General features: G+C 55.4%; 1 protein-coding gene across 6 annotated transcripts; it reads right to left on the bottom strand.

Moving 5' to 3' along the window:
- Positions 1 to 311: 311 nt before the first annotated feature.
- On the bottom strand, positions 312 to 17,983 carry fhod1 (formin homology 2 domain containing 1). Of its 6 annotated transcripts, XM_086024763.1 has the most exons (27): positions 17,696 to 17,983; positions 14,968 to 15,074; positions 12,663 to 12,727; positions 10,938 to 11,005; positions 10,761 to 10,866; positions 10,589 to 10,683; positions 10,401 to 10,512; positions 9,565 to 9,803; positions 8,686 to 9,068; positions 8,333 to 8,464; positions 8,179 to 8,220; positions 8,015 to 8,035; positions 7,715 to 7,768; positions 7,139 to 7,296; positions 6,998 to 7,027; positions 6,807 to 6,923; positions 6,471 to 6,649; positions 5,494 to 6,120; positions 4,849 to 5,004; positions 3,896 to 4,078; positions 3,452 to 3,571; positions 3,186 to 3,347; positions 2,617 to 2,807; positions 2,257 to 2,449; positions 2,014 to 2,170; positions 1,567 to 1,734; positions 312 to 850 (listed from the first exon to the last, which is right to left on the bottom strand). In XM_086024763.1, the coding sequence occupies exons 1-27, from the start codon at positions 17,858 to 17,860 to the stop codon at positions 771 to 773; spliced, it is 4,110 nt and encodes a 1,369-aa protein (XP_085880889.1). In that variant the 5' UTR covers positions 17,861 to 17,983; the 3' UTR covers positions 312 to 770. The 6 variants fall into 6 exon arrangements, with proteins under 6 accessions (XP_085880889.1, XP_085880888.1, XP_085880892.1 ...); XM_086024762.1 differs by lacking the exons at positions 14,968 to 15,074; positions 17,696 to 17,983 and having other exon boundaries at positions 12,663 to 14,943; XM_086024766.1 differs by lacking the exons at positions 14,968 to 15,074; positions 17,696 to 17,983 and having other exon boundaries at positions 8,333 to 8,416; positions 12,663 to 14,943.
- Positions 17,984 to 18,786: the final 803 nt, after the last annotated feature.

Below are 18,786 nucleotides of genomic sequence, written 5' to 3'. Positions count from 1 at the left end.
TGGGCTGTCACTTTTCTACCTTCGGTACTTATAAAACGCACACTCTTCGAGACACACATAAAAAAAAAGGGAAACGTTGTTTCGCATAACATCCGCTCACTCGTTTGCTTTGACTTTCAGCTGTCACAAGCGCGCGCGAATACAAAACTCTCACACACGCGCACGCACGCGCGCGCACACAACAGTGGTGTGGTGGCCATTGGGAATTTCAGGGGATTCCTGAAGGGCCTGTATATTCCCGGCACATTCACATCGGGGCGTTTACACGACGCACGCACACAGTTGGTCTCTCCAATTAGTAGCATACAAAATGTATTCCAAATTCCTTTATTCTACTTGCATGTTCACCCAGAAAACAATCTACGACGACTAACTTTCATTTAAGTTAAGAATAATAAGAACCTGCAAAATGAAAAAAAGTCCTAAATGGTGAAAAGTGCAAAAAAACAAAAACAAAAGGCAAACAGTGAGCAGGCGTGTAAAAACCGCCAAAACAAAACAAACAAACAAACAAACCAACCCGTGCAACAAGTGCTTGGTGACGTGCACACGCGTGCGCAGGCAGCTGTGTAGCTCCAGCTAAGTGAGGGAGGAGGAGGTGAAAAGTCAAACGCTTGAAGACGTGCTTTGGACCGTCAAGTGACGAAAATGTCGTGCAAGTGGAGAAAACCAAAACGGGTCAAGTTTTGCTTCTGCTCGTTTGAGTGAAAAGTAAAAGCGTTGGGTTTTTTGGAGCCTTGGTGGCGTTGAACATTTTCTGCTCGCTGGCGTCAGACGTGCTCGCCGCTCCTGTTGAGTCCCAAAGCCTGGACCACGTCCACGCTCACGCCGCTCTTCAGGGTCCTCCTCACTGCGCACACGCACACGTCAAACACACGTCAGACTCACGCCGAGGCTTGCCGCTCAGCACCCCGGTACCGCTGACAGCCCGCTAGTGCCCGTCTCTCTCGGGGTTCGAATAGTTTGGGAAGTTCCATCCTACTTGCTTTTCAATGCCTTTTGAGTTTGAAATTTGGGTTTGTTACTTTTTAGAAAAGGCCTCATTTTAGTTTGGCCTTCTTCAGTATTCATTTCAGTTGTGTTCTTTTTTTTAAATGTATGTATTTGTGTGCAAAATTCAACAAAAAAAAACATCAGGCTCGCCGCGATCAAGTTGTCCACGGCAAAAGGGAAGCTTCCTTCTCTGTTGGTCTGTGTGTGTGTGTGTGTGTGTGTGTCACTTTCCCCATGTCGTGTGTGCGCTCCGTCCACTGGTGTTTTGTGTTTGTGTGCCGCTTTTGTGGTCAAACATCGCGCCGCCGAGATGGCCGCCGAGATGTCCCGGCGAAGCCGCTCCAACAACCGAGGCTAACTCGCTAACCGTGACGATCGCTATCGAGTCAAAGCGGATTAGCGCGTTGTGGACACAACGCCGAGTCCCAAAAGAGCAACAGGCGCGCACCATCACCTTGACCAAAACAACACTTTTGAGCTTCGGCGCTTTGTGGAGCTTTGCCGGGTCAAGGCCACGGTGTTGAAAGTCAAGACTGGCGTTTGACGCCTGGGCCTGTAAGAGGGCGCACTCACTGGACTTCCTGTTGAGTCGGGAGCGCTTTCGAGTTTTGGGACTGGACGTCCTGGCCGAGGGGTTGCGGGTGACCGACTTGACCAGATGCTCCATGATGTCGTCGTCGGCGGCGGCGGCGTCTTCATCCTGAGGCGACGACTGCCAGGACGGACTCGGGCCCGCAGAACCTGCCGCAAGCAAATACGAGTCACACAAATGGCCCTCGCGGGAAATACGACGACGACTCCAGGAAGAAGAAGAAGAAGAACAACAACAACAACAAATCGAGGAAGCGAGTCGGAGGAAAGGCCACAAATACACACGTGCTGACACATGCACGAAGCAAGCAATGCGCACGTTTATTTGCATGTTGTTCTCCACCAAATCATCAAAGAGCCGATTAGCATCTCATTAGCATGCCAGCTTTGCGCTTTGATCATTCGAGCGGACCTTTGACCGATTCTTACCGCGGGTGGTGCGCGAGCGCCTCGGCGCTCGGCGATCTTCGGTCAGCATCTGGGTCATGTTCTGGTGCTCCGCCTCCTGCTCCGACTCTGCCTCCAGTGCCACGGAGACGGGGGCGGGGCTGTCAGGACGAGGCACCGCCCCCGAGAACTTTTCTGTCTGTGACCGGTAATAGGAGCATACATTGACGCGACCGGGCGCGCGCGCGCGCATGCACGCGCGCTCGCTCGCTCGCTCGCGTTTACCTCCGTGATCATCTTCCCTCGTGTTTTCGTCCTCTCTCTGTGTTTGTCTCTCTTGCGTTTCAGCGTCAGCACCCGCTCTCGCGTGGTGCGATACTCCAGCGAGAACTCGCTGATGATGCGGCAGAAGGAGGTGACCTTGGTGTCGCGCACCGACGCCGCCGGCTGGCCCAGGAAAAGCAGGAACGAGTGGAACCTGAGGCGCGCGCCGCGCTAACGTTAGCCTTCATCTCGATGGATATTAGCGCCGCTGCCACCAAAGGAACCCGACCGAGGCGACGCTGACATCAGCTTAGCGTGTTCGGTCCGAGAGGCCGCGGCGCAAACGCTCGCGCCGGCCGAGAGCGAGCGGCTCGCGCTAACCTGTTGATGACTCTCCTGTGCACCACCTTGAGGATGACGATCCGCTGCGTGCAGTCCTTCAGGAAGTCGGCCATCTTGTTCTTCAGAGTGCTTTTGGTCTCGTGCTTGGAGACCACCTTCAGGTTTTCCCAGGACGCTTTGCAGCGTCTCTCCAGCTGGGCCAGATTGTCGGCCAGGAGCTCAAAGTCCACCTGAGGGGGAAAAAAAAAACAAACAACAACAACAACAACAAAAGACTTGAAATGAGAATGCGACAACATGCCGCGCGTGGCGCTCGGGCGGGAGACGCGCGGCAAAAAACTGAAAAGAATGAAAAAAGTGAAATGGAATAAAGTACAAAAAGAAAACAGGACCCCAAAAAGATGACAAATGAGACAGTGAGAGATGACACAAAAAGAAAAGGAGAGAAATAAAAGCAGATGACAAATAAGTGAAAAAGACAAGATGACAAGCTAAATTTAAAAAAGGAAAGATGCAAAAGAGATGACAAACAGAAACAAAAAGTGTGGGAAAACAAAATGGAGCAGAATGAAAAAGATGAGAAAAATGTTGAGCGGGCGACGGGGCACCTTGGCCGAGCGCGTGACGGCGGGGATCTCCGAGTAGACGTCGGAGGATTGCGCCTCATTCTCCGTGATCAGGTTGCAGGTGTGATGGAGCAAAGACTGCCTGTGGACCGTGTCCTTCACCTCCGCCACCTTCTCAAGGTAGGCCAGCTCAAATCCGGCAGCCTGCGCGCACGCACGCGCGCACGCACGCACGCACGCACGCACGAACGAACGAACGAACGGTCAAGCGGCGCCGAGCAAGCTGGCGAGCATGCGCGCGCACTGACGTGGGAGCCGTTGAGGAAGTTGCCGATGGCGAGCAGCGTGGCCAGGATCCTCTTGAAGGTCTGATTGGCGGCCAGCTGCTCCATGGCCAGCTTCAGGTCAAACAGCGGCTCGGCGATCTCCTGCCACACAAAAACGCGCGCGCACAACTTCACAATGGGGCGGGCGGGCGCTCGGGCTGCGCGGGCGGGCGCGCGGGCGGGCGGGCGATCGCTCGGACGCTGGCAACACTGCAAAAAGAGAGCCAAAATAAGGCAAACGGGAGCCACCTGCGAGACTTGGCTCATGGTGAGCCGACTTTCTGTGCCCCCCAAAATTGCCAAGGAAGTCGGGCGGTCACGATGCCCCAAGTGGAGCGGGCGGCTCCCTTTGGCAGCCAAATGGGCTCATTTTGGACCCGAGACTTTTCCACTGAAGGATCCGAGGACTATTTGTTTTTTTGCCACCTTCTCCAGAGCCTCGTAGTTGAGCTTGAAGGACCAGAGCTGCAGGCGGGGGGTCAAGGCGCTGACGGAGGCCAGGCCCGAGAGGAAGCGCTCGGCCGGCCCCAGCGGAACGTCAGGATTGGCCAGCTGGGCCTCCTGGATCTTCTGCTTCTCCTCCTCCGTGGGCGTCATGGTCAGGATCTTCTGCAAAAAACAACACGCAAAAAGAAAAAAAAGGACTCGGCTTTTGATCTCCTCTCCATCACGTGCGCCGATGTCAGACTTTGTCAAGCGCTTTGAGCACCATCCGGTGCCCACAAAGTGCGCTACAAGTGCACTCAGACACCGTGGGATGGTCAAACAAGGCCGGGGTCAAATTGACCCGCAAACGCTTCGTGACAAATGAACGGCACGGGAGGCTGAAAGATGAACTTGTTCCCAACGGGGAAAGTCATTCCTCATCAACGCCATGGTGACTTCAAAAGTTCCCAGAATGGGGAAAGAAGCCTCGCAGAACCTGCAGGACGCCAATTCTCTTTGCCGATTTCTTACTGGGGGCGGGCTTGTTTTTTCTGGCTTTATTATAAGTCCACTAAGATAAGAATTTAGGGGCTGAACTATTTTCTATTTCCAATGCAATCCTAATGGTCTTCAATTCAAGTCGGATTTTGGCCATTCGCTGGCCAGTCCGGTAGTGTGGGGGGGGGGGGGGGCAGCAGCCCAACGAGTCCCAGCGATTGTCATCTGGGCTGCTTGCGCCATCGGCATCCTAATGATAATCATCCTCCAGACAATACGATGGCTTGTATCGACGACACAGGCTAACGTCATGCAAGTTGCACTTTTGCCCCCAGGTCATCCCAGCAGGGCGTTGGCTCCCTCTGCTGGTAGTCAGCGTGCAGCGCACGGCCAACCGATTCCAGTCGGGATCGCGTCGAACAAGCGTTTGACGAGGATGGGGAAGGGGCGCGTACCTCGATGCCCTCCTTGCTGATGGCAAACTCGTCAAAGTTGAGGATGGCGGTCTTGATGACGTGAACGGCGGGCAGGACCGTCATCCCGATGTTGATGGCGTTGCTCCTCTTGGAGTCCAGGACCAGGATCTCGGTCTTCTTGCTCTCCGCCGCTTTCTAGACACAAATGACACCGCCGTCAGGTCGGGTCGGGTCGGGTGAGGTGGGGGACCCCCCACCCCCCGGACTCCGCCCCCACCCGAGCACGGCCAGAAAAGCAAAAGTCAGATTCCTGGCGCCGCTGCCTTAAAAACACTGCACTAAAGACGACGGCAGCCGGGAGGGACGCCAACAGTCAGACCCGAGCAAAAGTTTGCGCTCGCGCCTTCATCAGCGCCTCGGAGCCAAGCCGGCTGCTCGGGGCCGACTTGCCGCACGTTGTCAACAACTGCTAAGCGCCCGTTACGACGAGTGGCTGCAGACCGCTGCCATTCGGCCCTTCGTCAATTCATTCGTTGCGCATTCACCGATGACCGATTCACTCCCCGGTCCTCACGTCTACGCCCCTTTCTGTGTGTGCACAACCAGTTGCCCCACAGGAGATAAAAAAAAAAAAAAAAAAAAAAAGTCAAGACAAAGAAGAGCTTGAAGTGAATCCAAGTCTACCTTGGCGATGGGCATCTCTTTGGCTCGGGACTCAAACAGGTGCTCCAGCCGCCCCGTGTCCACTTGCACCTTGTCCAGCGACGCCCACACCGTGCCCCGGCCAAAGCGACACTTGCTGGGCGGTTCCGTCTGCTTCAGTTCGCGCCAGAATAACTTCACCGTCTTCTTCTTCTTCCCCAACGGTGACGCCGCCCTGGATGAGGGCGGGGGGGGGGGAGGAGGCGCAGCGCCGGGGAGGGGCGGCGGAGGGGGAGGAGCCGGAGGGCCGGGGAGGGGCGGCGGAGGGGGAGGAGCCGGAGCGCCGGGGAGGGGCGGCGGAGGGGGAGGAGCCGCCGCGCCGGGGAGGGGCGGCGGAGGGGGAGGAGCCGGCGCGCCGGGGAGGGGCGGCGGTGCAGAAAGGCAGGAAGAGGCGGAGTCTGAGGTGTCCATGTCCAGAACGTCAATGTCCTCCTCGTCCAGGAGGTCCGAGAAGTCCAAGTCTTTGATACGGAGGCTGGCGCCGCTCGGCTGAAGGTGGTCCCACGCGTCCCCGGGACCGCCGGGCCCTAGCGGGGTCATCTGGGTGCTCTCCAGGCGCTGGGCGGGACTCTCCACATCCACGCTGCTCTGCTGACGCACGTAACGCTTCTGCGCGCGGCGCGCACGCACGCACGCACGCACGCACCCCCCCCCCCACACACACACACACACACACACACACACACACACACACACACACACACACACACACACAATGCCATTTAGCTGCGCCTGTAAACACAACAGCCAATAGCAAGCATTCTTGTACTACAAAGCTTTGACCAGCAGGGGGCGACATTAGCAAAGAGATTACAACTTGAGCTAATCAGCTGACATGCACAAAAATACACACAAGGCGTGCTGAAATTATTTTGGGTTCCATGACCAAGTTTGAGGGAGGCAACATAAGCAAAGCAGCGGCGGCAGCGGCAGCCGCCGAGCGAGTCGCACGCCCTGACCTGTTGCTCTTCGGCCAGTCTGGCCAGCGCCACCTGGGCGGAGCCTTCCAGGACTTCCAGCTCCGCCCTGCGGGAGGCGCTGCTCTCGCTAGGGAGGGCCGACTCCACCGAGCGCGCCTGGAGGCTGGATAGGCGCTCCAGCACCCGGCCGCCCCGCGGCCCCCCCGCCTCGCCGTCACCTGGGCCGGAAAGCAAAGATGGCAGCTCAACATCCGAGGGAGGCGCTGACGGACTGCAATTTAGCCGTGAAGGGAGCGGCGCCAAAACAATGAGGACAGCGCTGATGACGGACTTTTGAGCGGACCAATGTCGCGCTTTGACTCGGTCCTCCCTTACCGGGCGGGAAGCGCTCGTCTTCTCCGGCGCCGTCGGCCGCCGGGGCCTTGGAGAAGAGCATGTCCAGAAGGAACTTCCTGTCGTCGGACAACGTGCTGACTTGCCGCTGGAGGACGCCTGGACGCACGTCACGTGACACACTCAACTTCCTGTACAGTACCACTGCGGAGGCGTGGGGGGAGCGCGCTCACCTGCGTCACGCGGGCTGGGGCGTGCCACGTCTGTACGCGCACGCGCACACGCACCCGCGCCCACACACACCCCCACACACACACACACACAGCGGTCGTCAGGTCCGGATAAAGAGGCCGTCGGCCGCTGCGGGAAGGTACCTTCGGCAGGAAGCCCTCCGTTGCTGCGGTCGTCCTCGTTCGACGAGGGTCGGGGTGTGATGACATCATCAGATGAGGACAGCTCGGTGCGGCTCAGGTGTTGACTCCGCCTCTTCTTCTCCCACTGGGTGGCGGCCAAACTGCGCAGGAAGTTGTCTCTGCCAGAGGGGGTGGAGTCAACTGTTCAAGCAGGAAGCGATGTCACGAGCAGGCCGCCATCCAACCGACTGACGACCGTCGGTCACCTTTCCCATCATTGGCCGACGTCGACTTTGAAAAAGAGGCGCTCGCGTGGCAAATGCGTCACGTGCTTGATTGCTTCATTTCAAATCGCTTCCCATCAACAAAGCCGCACCAGCAATTCGACCCAATCACCCAATCTGTCCTTCCCTAAACACCATCGCCGGCAAGGCAGCGCGCACGCACACGCAAGACGCGCAAAAAAGCAAGAGATCACAAAACGGGCAAAACGGCAGGCGTGTGTGCGCACACACGGACACACGTTGCAATCCCAAAGTTTTCCACACCACACAAGCGGCCCCTCCCGGCATGCGCGGCTTCGGCCGCCGGACTTACTCAAACCTCCTCAGAACGGGCTTGTTGTCCACATTCATGTTACGCTCGTCTGGGCTGCAGAGACACACGCGCGCGCGCGCGCGCTCGTTAGCGTGTGGCGTGCGAACGTCGCCAGCTTTGCGCTGACTCGGCAAAAACCGGCCCCGGCTGGGGTTGCTGCGGCAACGGCCCAACGCCGGCGAACGACGCGACTGATGAGGTCACAAACCAGGAAGAAGGGCTCAATGACACACTCGGGAGGAGGGGGAGGGGGGGTGGGGGTAGGAGGAGGAGGAAGAGGAAGAAGTGGCGGGTACTCACCAGTGGAAAACATCGTCGTCGCTGCGTGAGGAAAAAGCGCGGACAAAGGTTTTGAAGCGACGTGACAGGAAGTGACAGTGTTGCAACCTTCAACTTTTTTTTCATTGCCTCTGTGAGGCCTCACGGTTGCCATGGCAACACTCCATCCAAGCTCAGCTACTCACTTGAAAGACGTCTTGTTGACATTCGGTTGATCCGAAGGCCACCTGCGCACAGCGTGCGCGCGCACACACACACACACACACACACACACACACACACGCACGCACGCACTTTAGCGGGCTGTCGTCTACTGCGTTTGCGCGCGGGCGTGCGGACCTGCAGGATGTGGGCGTGTCCAGAGAGGCGGTGGGCGCGTCCTGGCATCGCCCGCTGCCGGACTTGGAGAAGATCCGGGACTTCCTGCTCAGACCCAAAGAGGACATGTGGTGTCTGAGGAAAGAGCGACTCCTGCCTCCCCCGAGACCACAGCGCACAGGGAACACAAGAAGGGGCGGGGTCGGGGAGGTCGCCGGGGAGGGGGGGACACCCGAGGTTAAAGCACCCAACAAACAAGGGAGAGAGAAAGAAAGCCAAGTGCTCCGAAAGGAGTAGAGTAGGTCCACGGCCCGTCGACAAACAAACACCGCGATCGGCCGAGGGGGAGGAGGAGGAGGAGGAGGAGCACTTACGGGCCGGACGGCGCCTTTGCGTCGTGGTCAGCGGGGTGGAGCGCCGGCGGGGGCGGGGGCGGGGCGGAGGCAGGAGGAGGAGGAGAGGGAGGAGGAGGAGGAGGAGAGCGAGGCGGAGGAGTCGGAGAGCCCCGGAGCGACCCCGAAGGGCTGGAGGCGGCGCTGCCGGGCTCCGAGGCGGACGGGCGGGGGCTGCCGGCGGAGGCGGGCGACGCGCAGGGGGAGGAGCCGGCCGAGGAGGACGGCGTCAGCTCGGCCCCGTTGTGATTGGACGAGCGCCGACTCCTGCGGCCTTCCTGCTCGCCGGCGGCCATCTTGCGACGCTCTTTTCGCACGTGAGGGGACGGCTCCAGCATGTCGCCGTCCTCGTTTCGCAACGCCGTCTGCGCATTGGAGTTCGCCAAAATGACCACAAGTTTAATTGGAAAGCAAATGAAATGGAAAAAAAGCATTTGAAAAGTGTAGCTTAGAACGGGGGGCAACTCTAATTACAGCACAAATGTCAGTCATTTCATCTTTGCTTTGGATTAATATCATACATGAGCTTTCGGGGTTGACGAGCGGACGCAAGCGGCGAGTTCAAACGATTGGACTTTATTACACAATACTTGGTAAGCTTTGTTATTTTCAAGCTTGCGCTTTTCTTTACTCCTGCTTGAATGCCAACAGCGCCAGTAGCCGGGGGGGGGAGAAAAAATAAAAATGTAAAAAATCAGGGCTTCCCACTATGCTTAATGCCCGTTATAAGTTTCCCGTCAGCAGTTTAGCGGCTACAAAACGGGCGTCCGTCATAGGCGGGGCGCTCCGTCACATAGGCGCCACGCCCGGCACCGGCACCCCGGCACGCTCGCTTGCGCAGCAGTTGTGGGCGTGTCCTACCTCGTATATGGCGAACTGCGCCCTGAGGTCGGGCTCGGCGGTGGCGGCGCTGAGGTTCCTGTGGACCACGTCCTCCATCTTGAGACTCTCCAGACAGTCGGTGACGTCGTAAAAGGAATCCTGGTCGGGGAGCGCCGCCAGAGTTTTGTTGACCAAGGTCATGGTGAAGACCAGGAGCTCACCGTCGCAGCACGTCCGCTCGTGGAGGATGTCCATCACGTAGGACCACGGCTTCACGCCTAACGCACGCACGCACAGAATTCTTGGAAACAATAACAAGGAAGGCAGCAGTCCCCAAACTCGGCTGGCCATTAGCTCGGCTTCCTTTGGCGCGCTGCGACACGTATTGCGACGGCAACGGGGTCATGATCTTTGTCGCCGCGCGATGACTAAAGTTGCCGACTGGTCTCCTGCTCGCCGCTGATGTCCACGCTAGCGGCGGGCGATCGGGCGATCGGGCTTGGCCTCAGGTCGCCAAAGCCATTGTTGATTCCATCCCTTCGCTCCTCGTCAGCTTGTTGGAGCAACGCGGTCGGTGTTGCAAGACAATCGGTGTGACGAGGTGACCCATTTGCGCCATCACACACGGACGATTCCGAACATTAAGCGGCTCTGCGCCCACGGCCCAAATGTTGACTTTGGTCTCCTTTTTACACCACCAACGGCTTCCGGACAAACTTTCTCCGAGCGGGAAACGCATCCAAAGAAGCCAGCGGTTCTGACTCGCGCTGTGCAAAACGCAACGGTGTCTTTCTAGATGAGCGAATGTGAAATTCAGCCATTGGCTTTTGGGCGAGCCGCCAATGCCTCCCAGGAAAAGGCGCGCGCGGACATACCTCTGCGCGCGTCCACGGCGTTGACGGCGCCGATGAGCGTCGGGCTGTTGGATTCTTTATATTCCACGAAGACGATGAGGAGCTTCAGAGCCGTTTTGACCAGCAGACGAGACTGAAGGCACACAAAGCGCAGGCATGCGGCGATCCTTCTTTGGCTTCTTCTCGCCCCGCACGTTTACGTGACCGACCTGACTTCCTGTTAAGGTGTAAAGCCACTCCAGGGTTTCGCTGTGGTTGACCACGCCGTTCATGCCGTCCACGAACAGCATGATCTGACTCAGAGCTGAAAGCGCGCAGGAAAAAAGAGATTAAAGGCATTATAAGGGTGCCGTCACCATGGCGACGGCACGCGTGCGCAACCTCTGAGGATGTAGTTCTGGTAGTTGTGGTCGGCCTCGGCTCCCACTTTGACCAAACACGTCAAACCCTCGGACGCCACGAACTCCGGAACGAGGTCCTTGTCGTCCTGTGGTCGGCGCCATCACGTCAGCGCGACGGCGTCACGCCAGCGGGCGGCCGGGGCGAGCGAGGCCTTACCTGGAAGAGCTGCTTGAGCGAGAAGAGCGAGCGCCGCAGCTCCGGACCGTGACTGTTGTACAACTTCTCTGCAAGACAACGCAGGCAAACAGGAAGTTCACCTTGACATTCAATCAATCAAATTGAAATGAAAAGACATACCGCGAAGCCATTCCAGTCCCCCTCCGAATCAAAACACAAACAAAAAATAAACACGCACTATGCCCCCCCTAGCATTATCGCGCACGCAGACTCCACCCCTCCAAATGATGACGACATAGTGGAGCGTGCAGTTGGCGTCCTAATCGCTCCAATCCAGGCCATTTGGGCGGGCTTACAAGAAGGCCACGTTTACGGTTGTGCTCAGTGAGTCGGGCATGAGTCACTGATTCCAACAAAGTCAAAGTGTCACACACGCACGCACGCTCACGGCCGACCCCGCCCGAGTGACGCGACGCGCCAATCGCAAATTCTTCGCCATATTTTCAAGCTTTCCTCCTTTAATGCGACGATGCTAAGGCTAACATGCTAACTGTCCCCACAGCACAGCGCACCTGACGTCTGATCGGCTACCTTCTAATCGCTTGGATCTTAAATCCAAATATGCGATAGAACGTTTACGACCTTCAACCAACCCTGACGTGAAGGTGCATTTGACTACCTTCACCGACAGTAAGAAACGTTTGCCCCCAATTTGGCTTTTCAGAGTCGGGGAGGGGGCGGGGGCCCTACGAGAAGGTCAAGGCGGCGCTGCCGCTCGGGAATGACTTGATGGATTTCGGGACGCATTGAAAGCGCCAAGATGGGCTCGCTGCTCTTCCGGCACTGCAGATGACGACGTTGCCTGCATTGCGCCTGCTCATGATGCTTTTTTTAATCATACATTTCAGGAAGAATACTTAGTGTGACCTTTTTTCCCCTCGTCTCTATCTCCGTGTATAAAAAAAACAACCCAAAAAACTAGATCTCCGTGTATAAAAAAAAAAAACAACCCAAAAAACTATATCTCCGTGTATAAACCCCCCCCCCCCAAAAACTAAACTAAAGCAAAGCATTTAAAGTTGTTTATAAAATGTGTATGAAAACGAACAAATTTGCTCTCGTAAGTCATTAAAAGTAAACGAAATGGGAAAAAAAGTATCAAGGAAAAGATATCATCACCCAGATACACGCACAGCTGGGGCAAGTCATCATTGTGACACATTCAAAAGTTCGAAAATGGTTTGGTGACGCCAACACACAACAGCTGACTGTGCATGCGTGTGTGTGCGTGCGTGTGTGTGTGTCACACAGGATGGCGCCACCCCCCACCCCCACCCCCGCGCACACACACACACACGCAGTGTTGTTAGCTGCGCGGGGACAGGAAGCAGCCCTGATAAAGTTAGCCTGGTATTTCCTGTTAGTGGCAAAAAGGAAAAAAGAAGAAGGAGGAGAAGGAAGAAGTACGACAACGGGTGGACAAAAAGTCGAAGCAGTCGTCAGCAAAACAAAGCCAAAGAAATTGGTGGCCTCATCCGAGAAAAGCAGCAGCAGCAGCAAGTGAGGGCGGGCGGGCGAGCGAGCGTCACGCCGCAGCCAGCCGGGCTTTTGGAACCCGGCGTCAAACCTGCGACGCATCGGGCTCGCCGGCAAGGAAAAGCCCAACCGCCCGGCCGGCTAACCAGTGCAAACGAGTCCAACCCCAACAAGATCGAGCACAACGCGACCGACGAGCATTATCATCCTCACAATCATGATAGTTACCCAGGATGGCGTGGACTCGCACCGACAATTGCGTCCTCAGGGTCAAGATGGGCTTCTTGCCTTTCCTGTGAACGCACACGCACACAGGTGATCTCGCGACCAGCACGTACGACACGCAGACGGGCGGAGGGAAGCGCGATTGGCAAGATGAGCGAGGCCACCGGCGCTGCACATGCGCACCCGCCTCAGCGTGGGTGTCAACCGTGAAAGGGGACGCCAACCCCCGAGATTTTCTTGCCAACAATATGTCGTATGCAGGCCCACTCGTCCAAAGGCGCCATTGCGATCCATATTTGCGCAATAGGAGCCAAGCAGCAAAATGCAGGCCCTTTTGGGCCATTTCCTCACTTGTGACCGTGAGACCGAAAATGACATCAGAGTTGCCGAGGGCGACGACCAATCCTGGCTCCGCTTCAGAATAGAGGCCAGCCCTGATTGCTCCTTACCTGAGCACCTGCCACGTCATTTTCAGTCCACAGAAGTGACAAAATGGCCGCCGCCAAAGATGGACAAAAAGGGCCGCATTTTGCTGCTCCGCTTCCACCGAGGCAACCTTCATCTCAATGTCGTCTTTCGGCGAGCGGGCCTGCACAGGGCATGTTCTTGAAAATCATTTCAAAGACATCGTGTGCGTGTGTGTGCGCGCGCGCGCGCGACTGTGCGTGTCTCCCATAAGTGACGCAAGCAGCTTGTTGGTGTCAACTTGTCAGCGCTGGCAATGTGGCATTTGCTTCCACCGGGCGCATTTGGAGCTTTTCTGCCGCTTGCTAACATGTCCCAACATGGAGCGGCAACGTTTGGCGCGCTTGCGGCTAGGTGCGCTCCACACTTTGCGCGCTCACGTCTCCCGAAGCAAAAGTCAAATGGCTTTCGGCCGCGCCTGCGCCGCCAACTGGACGCCGGTCCGGGCGCGACGTGATGCCTTTTGCGGGGCGCCGGGCGAGCGCGGCCGAGCCGTTAAGCCCGGGCTTAAGCCCGCCTCCAAGTCCGAGCTTCTTCAACGCCCGTCCGAGCGAGCGGTCAAAACGACAACAGGCTGCTTTCGCCTCTACCGGCGGATGTTCGCTTTGCAAGAGCATGCGTGTGCCGTGCCATTAACTACAAGCTGTGCGCGTGTGTGTGTGCGCGCGTGTGGCCGACTCTTCTTGAGAATGCGTGTGTGTGTGTGTGTTGATCCAAGGGCAACAGCTCACGTTCTAAAAATGTGTCATGACGCCGCAGTGGCAGGATGAGGCCGTGGAAACTTGGAATTGTGCAAATGGGGAAAGTGTGTGTGTGTGTGTGTGGGGGGGGGGGTCTGTGGGTGGCTAAAGAAAGAAGGAAGGTTTGTTTGGAAGCGGGCACGTTTTCTCAGGGACAAGTGGCACACGTGCATGGCTAAAAGTGGAAGCAGAGCGCGCACGGTCCAAGCGGCTCAGAAGATTCCACGCACGGGCCAAAGGACTCGGCTTCCCACAATGCAGCGGGGCGGCCTGCTCAGCGTGCGTGCGTGCGTGCGCCGCGCGGGAACGCCAACGCACCTGCGCTTTTTGCAACCTCCCCCACACGCCCAACTGCACTTTTCACACATCCACAACACACTTTTTGGACTTCTCTCGCACAACCACAAATGGACGCACGCGCACACACTCTCTGAAAACCTCACAAACGCTCTCCAACAAAACTCCCCCATCACACACACACGGTCAAAAAACAACAATGCTCTCAAACAAAAAAGCACACACGTAGACAAAAACACACGATTGCCATTTAAATCGAATACATTCTTCTTATTAAAAAAACCCGCATAACTGCTCTTTAAAGCAAACGCACGCACGCAGGCCTCCAGACTGTTTTGCTAAAGGGGAAGTCAAGTCCCCCCAAAATCGCGCCAACAATATGTCGTCCCTCAACGCGGCTTTGGGATAAAAGTTGCATTGGTGCAGCAAAACGCAGCCCTTTTTCGCCCCATCTGCGGCGGGCGGCCACGTCGCCTCTTGCTGCGGCCGCGGCGACGGGCGGCCTCATCTTGCCCACGTCGTGTGACCAAAGCCAGAAAAGAGCCGAGCTGCAATTCGAGACCAGTCGGGGGCGGGGGCGCATTGGAAGTAAGGACAACTTGGCCTCGACTCCCCCTTTAAAGCTTTCGGTGCGCCGGCCTTCTCGTGAGCGCGCTATTAACGCAGAATTTGACAAAAAAAAAAAAAAAAAAGCCCAAAGAAAGCAGAGCGTCTAAAGAAAAACAACCAAGTTGTAAACGGCGGATGTGTGCGCGCACGGCAGCAGCGGACGTTTGCGAGCGGTTGTCATGACGACGGCTTCTTACGCCACGTCCTGGTAGAAGTTCTCCAGCTCGTCACGCTGCTCGGCCAGAGACAAGTCCAAGTCCAAGTAGTTGCCCTGGGGACACACCTGCAACGTGCACTCCTCCAGCTGATGGGCACACACGCGCGCGCACACACACACACACCCACACACACACACACACACACACACACATTAAACACTTGCAGACACGAAACAATGCTATACTTAAAGGTCATCGAAAGAAGCCGACAACACCTGTCGCTCAGCCTGCAACCTGGAGCACGAGCAGCCCTTCGCGCACACACACGTCGCCGAGCGCACACGCTAACGTCGACACGAACAGACAGAGAAAAGTTGGGATGCGGCCAAATGAAAATTGTCGGTCCCGGCCCAACGCGGCGGCAGCAGCGGCCAGCATCGGGCCGACGCCGGCGCAAGGCTCCAAAGAACTTTTGCTGATCCGTCACTTGAACGGAGGAGCAATTCGGCCGCGTCACGAAGGCGCCCGAGCCGACGGCCGCGCGCTCGCGCCCGCACAAAATCCTCCCTCGGCCGTCCGTCTTTTGGACCCAAACCCAAAACGCACTTTCGGCCACTACTCTGTGTTTGAATTTCCGCCGCATTGCCAGTACACACGTTCGGGCAAACCTATGGACAGACAAACATCAAACAACGTGTACACAAAGACACACTCACAGACAGACAGACACAGACACGCGCGTTTCAGCGTGCGTGGGCGTGGTTGTGAACGGGAAGTGTGACTTTACTGGTCCAGCCACATTCTTCAAGGAGCCCCGACACCCTTTCACAATAAAAGGCCGGGCCAGCCAACCTGAAGTTCCTGCGCATGACGACAGCAAAGAACATCTTCCTGTCGGCGCGGTGACAGGAAGATGGCGCTCTTATCGACATACACACACGCTGGTTCCAAGCTCCGCCCCTTTCCTTCTCCACAGCGGAGAGCCGTCCAGAACGGACCGGAAGCTCAAAACGTAACATTCAGACATACAGTATCCGCTCGCACGCACGCACACTCACGGATAGTAGCCTCGAACGTTTTAAGATGAATGAGAACATTCCAGAATGTTCCAGGCGCAAATCGACGCACGGAGGAAGAGGAGGAGCGGCCAATCAGGTCCAACTGGGCCTGTACACATTTGATGAATATCCATCCATCCATTATCGCTAGCGCTTCTCCTCACAAGGGTCGCGGGCGTGATGCAGCCTATCCCAGCAGTCTTCGGGCAGTAGGCGGGGGACACCCCCGAATTGGTTGCCAGCCAATCGCAGGGCACACAGCGACAAACAAACAATCCGCACTCACAATCACACCTAGGGGCAATTTTGAGTGTCCAATCAACCTAGCGTGCATGTTTTTGGAATGTGGGAGGAAACCGGAGTACCCGGAGAAAAGCCACGCAGGCACGGGCAGAAGGTGCAAACTCCACACAGGGAGGCCGGGGCCCGGATCCAACCCACGACCTCTGAACTGTGAGGCGGGCGTGCTAACCAGCGGCCCGCCGAGCCGCCCCATTTGATGAATACGTACGATGAAACCAACACAATCTGGCCTTGAAACGACGACGCGTCGCCCATCCTCGCTGCTTTCCCAGGCCAGCTCGGTGTGACTTGCGCCACAGCGGCTAGCTAACAACGACGACGACGACGACGACTTTGGGCTGGCTCGCCAGTGCGGCTGCATCCATTCCAGCGTCGGCAAACCGGCCGCAACTGTGGCAAGTGTCGCTCTCGCCCAGGCAGGGATAGCGACACGTCAAAGAAACACAAGGTGGAGAAGCCGTGCTGATTGCTACGCTCAAATGAACGTGCAAATGCCAAACAGTAGAACGAAGTGCTTGGGCGATGGAGTCCACCTTTCGCAGAAGTCTGGCTGCAACTGCGCCAAGGATGGAGCATATCCAATTTGACGCCGCAAAATAACAGGCAATTTCAAAAGTGTCCGGAAAGAAAACCAAACACGATAAATGAATTAGCTTACATGATAGTTGGGAGGTGTGGCCTATAAGGTTAAAAGGTAAAAAATGACATTAAACAATGAATATTTACTATGCAAGTCATGTTATTTGTTTGTTTTCACAATACATTCCTGATTTGATCACTTTTGAGATTTGCACCATAAATGTTCACAAAAATCACCCAACGGTAGATGTTATTTTATTTATTTATTCTTACATCAATTTAGCTTTGCTAAGGGAGCATAAAAAACATGAGACATTCATTCATTCATTCATTCATTGTTGTATGGCAAAACATTGCTTCTAAAATGAAGTCACTGATAAGCAAATCTGATTCTCAAAGAAAAAAGAAATGTTATTTCGAGCCTTGATGTGTGCGAGGGCGCGAGTCATTAAATAAAACGAGTGTTTTCCTTGATTTGGAACGACACCACTGCTAACTTTTTGTCTTGAGAATTTCGTTCTAGCGAACATGGAAAAAAAAAAAAAGTGAAGAGACCAGAGGCCATTGAAAAAAAATCAAAGTTTAACGAGGGGCGAGGGCGCTTTTAGTCAACTTAGACGTTTCGTTTTGGTCTTTGGACACAAAAAAGAGGTGACAAGCGGATTTCAAAGGGTAGCCGAATTGATCATCGATGGACTCTTCGTCGGAAATATGCACCGGGCGCGCGCATCGGGCACGCGGGTGCCAGCTGCGACGAGGCCACGCTAAACGACGTCATTCGTCAACGGACTCCGGCGAAGGCTGACGTCGCCACCTGCTTTTCTCACCTTGAGGGGCGCGTCCAGCAGCTTGTGTACGACCGGAAGAAGTTGACTGAGCGGTGCGTTCTCGTCCAGGTCCAGCGAGGGAGGCCGCCGAGGTTCCGGAAAGTTGGTACAGATAAAAGGATCCTGGTCCAGCAGGAATTGGACCCGGCAAGTGACCGCAGACATGCTGACGAGGCCGCCTCGCGTGCGTCAATATGTGAAAATAACGCCGCTCCAACGCACACCAGCGCTTTTAAACGAGCGCAACACAAGCGTGATGCTGTAAGGGCAACAACTTCCGCAACTTCGCTTCAAAATAAACAGACGCTAAGCGCACGCGCGCGCACACACACACACACACACACACACACAACACACACACACACACACACTCACACACACACAAAACAAACCTGTTTGTTGAGCTCAAGGTGACAGCTCAAGTGTTCCAAAACACAAATAAATGTCTTTGCATATTTTTTACGCGTCACTTCCTGTCACGTGGGAGTGGAATCATTTTCGCACTCTCACTCATGTTGGATAAAACTTTTATCCTGAAGGCAACTGGACCATCGACTACCGGATGTCGCTCCGGAGAAACAAACAACAAACAACAAACAAAAACCGCTCACAGAGGCGCTCCAATACGACGTAATCTAGATGATGCCGGAAAAACAGACCTCTAATACACAAAGTTTTTGGTCTGATATTTCTAATTTTATTGCTAATAATTTTGATAAAGATGTTCAACCGTTTTGGAAGGATGTTTTGTTTGGTCTCTATGACGTTAAAAGAAATAAGGCAAAACCCAACGAAACGTTTATTCTCAATCTTATAATTTTTCTGGCTAAATTTGACATCCACAGATTCGTTCAGATGTAAATTCATGTTAAAAAATTCAATATCTTACCGCTTTTCTTATTGTTAATTAATTTGACAGAGTTAAATACGGAATTCAACTCCAACAGGAAAGCCACAAATCTGTGAGGACATCTCGAAATGTTCTGTTTGTGAATAAAACATTTAGCATAGTTAAAGTAAATAAATATTCAAAATTGTTATTGCTTGTCTTATATAGCAAACAACATCCTTCAGATTAAGAACATAGGGGG

The sequence above is a fragment of the Filicampus tigris genome, chromosome 3, assembly GCF_054856515.1.
Source record: "Filicampus tigris isolate MCC_2025a chromosome 3, RoL_Ftig_1.0, whole genome shotgun sequence".
In the NCBI taxonomy this organism is placed as follows: domain Eukaryota; kingdom Metazoa; phylum Chordata; class Actinopteri; order Syngnathiformes; family Syngnathidae; genus Filicampus; species Filicampus tigris.
The sequence above is the reverse complement of the archived record's forward strand: the minus strand, read 5'-3'. Positions and strand labels throughout refer to the sequence as shown.

Excerpts from the sequence above, each read along its gene's own strand:
- fhod1 (XM_086024762.1), bottom strand. The coding sequence starts at position 13,002 with ATGGCCCAAAAGGGCCTGCATTTTGCTGCTTGGCTCCTATTGCGCAAA. Across the intron at positions 11,006-12,662 it reads GCGAGTCCACGCCATCCTGG|AGAAGTTGTACAACAGTCAC; the intron begins GTAACTATCATG and ends GTTGTCTTGCAG. Across the intron at positions 3,572-3,895 it reads ACTACGAGGCTCTGGAGAAG|GAGATCGCCGAGCCGCTGTT; the intron begins GTGGCAAAAAAA and ends TTTGTGTGGCAG.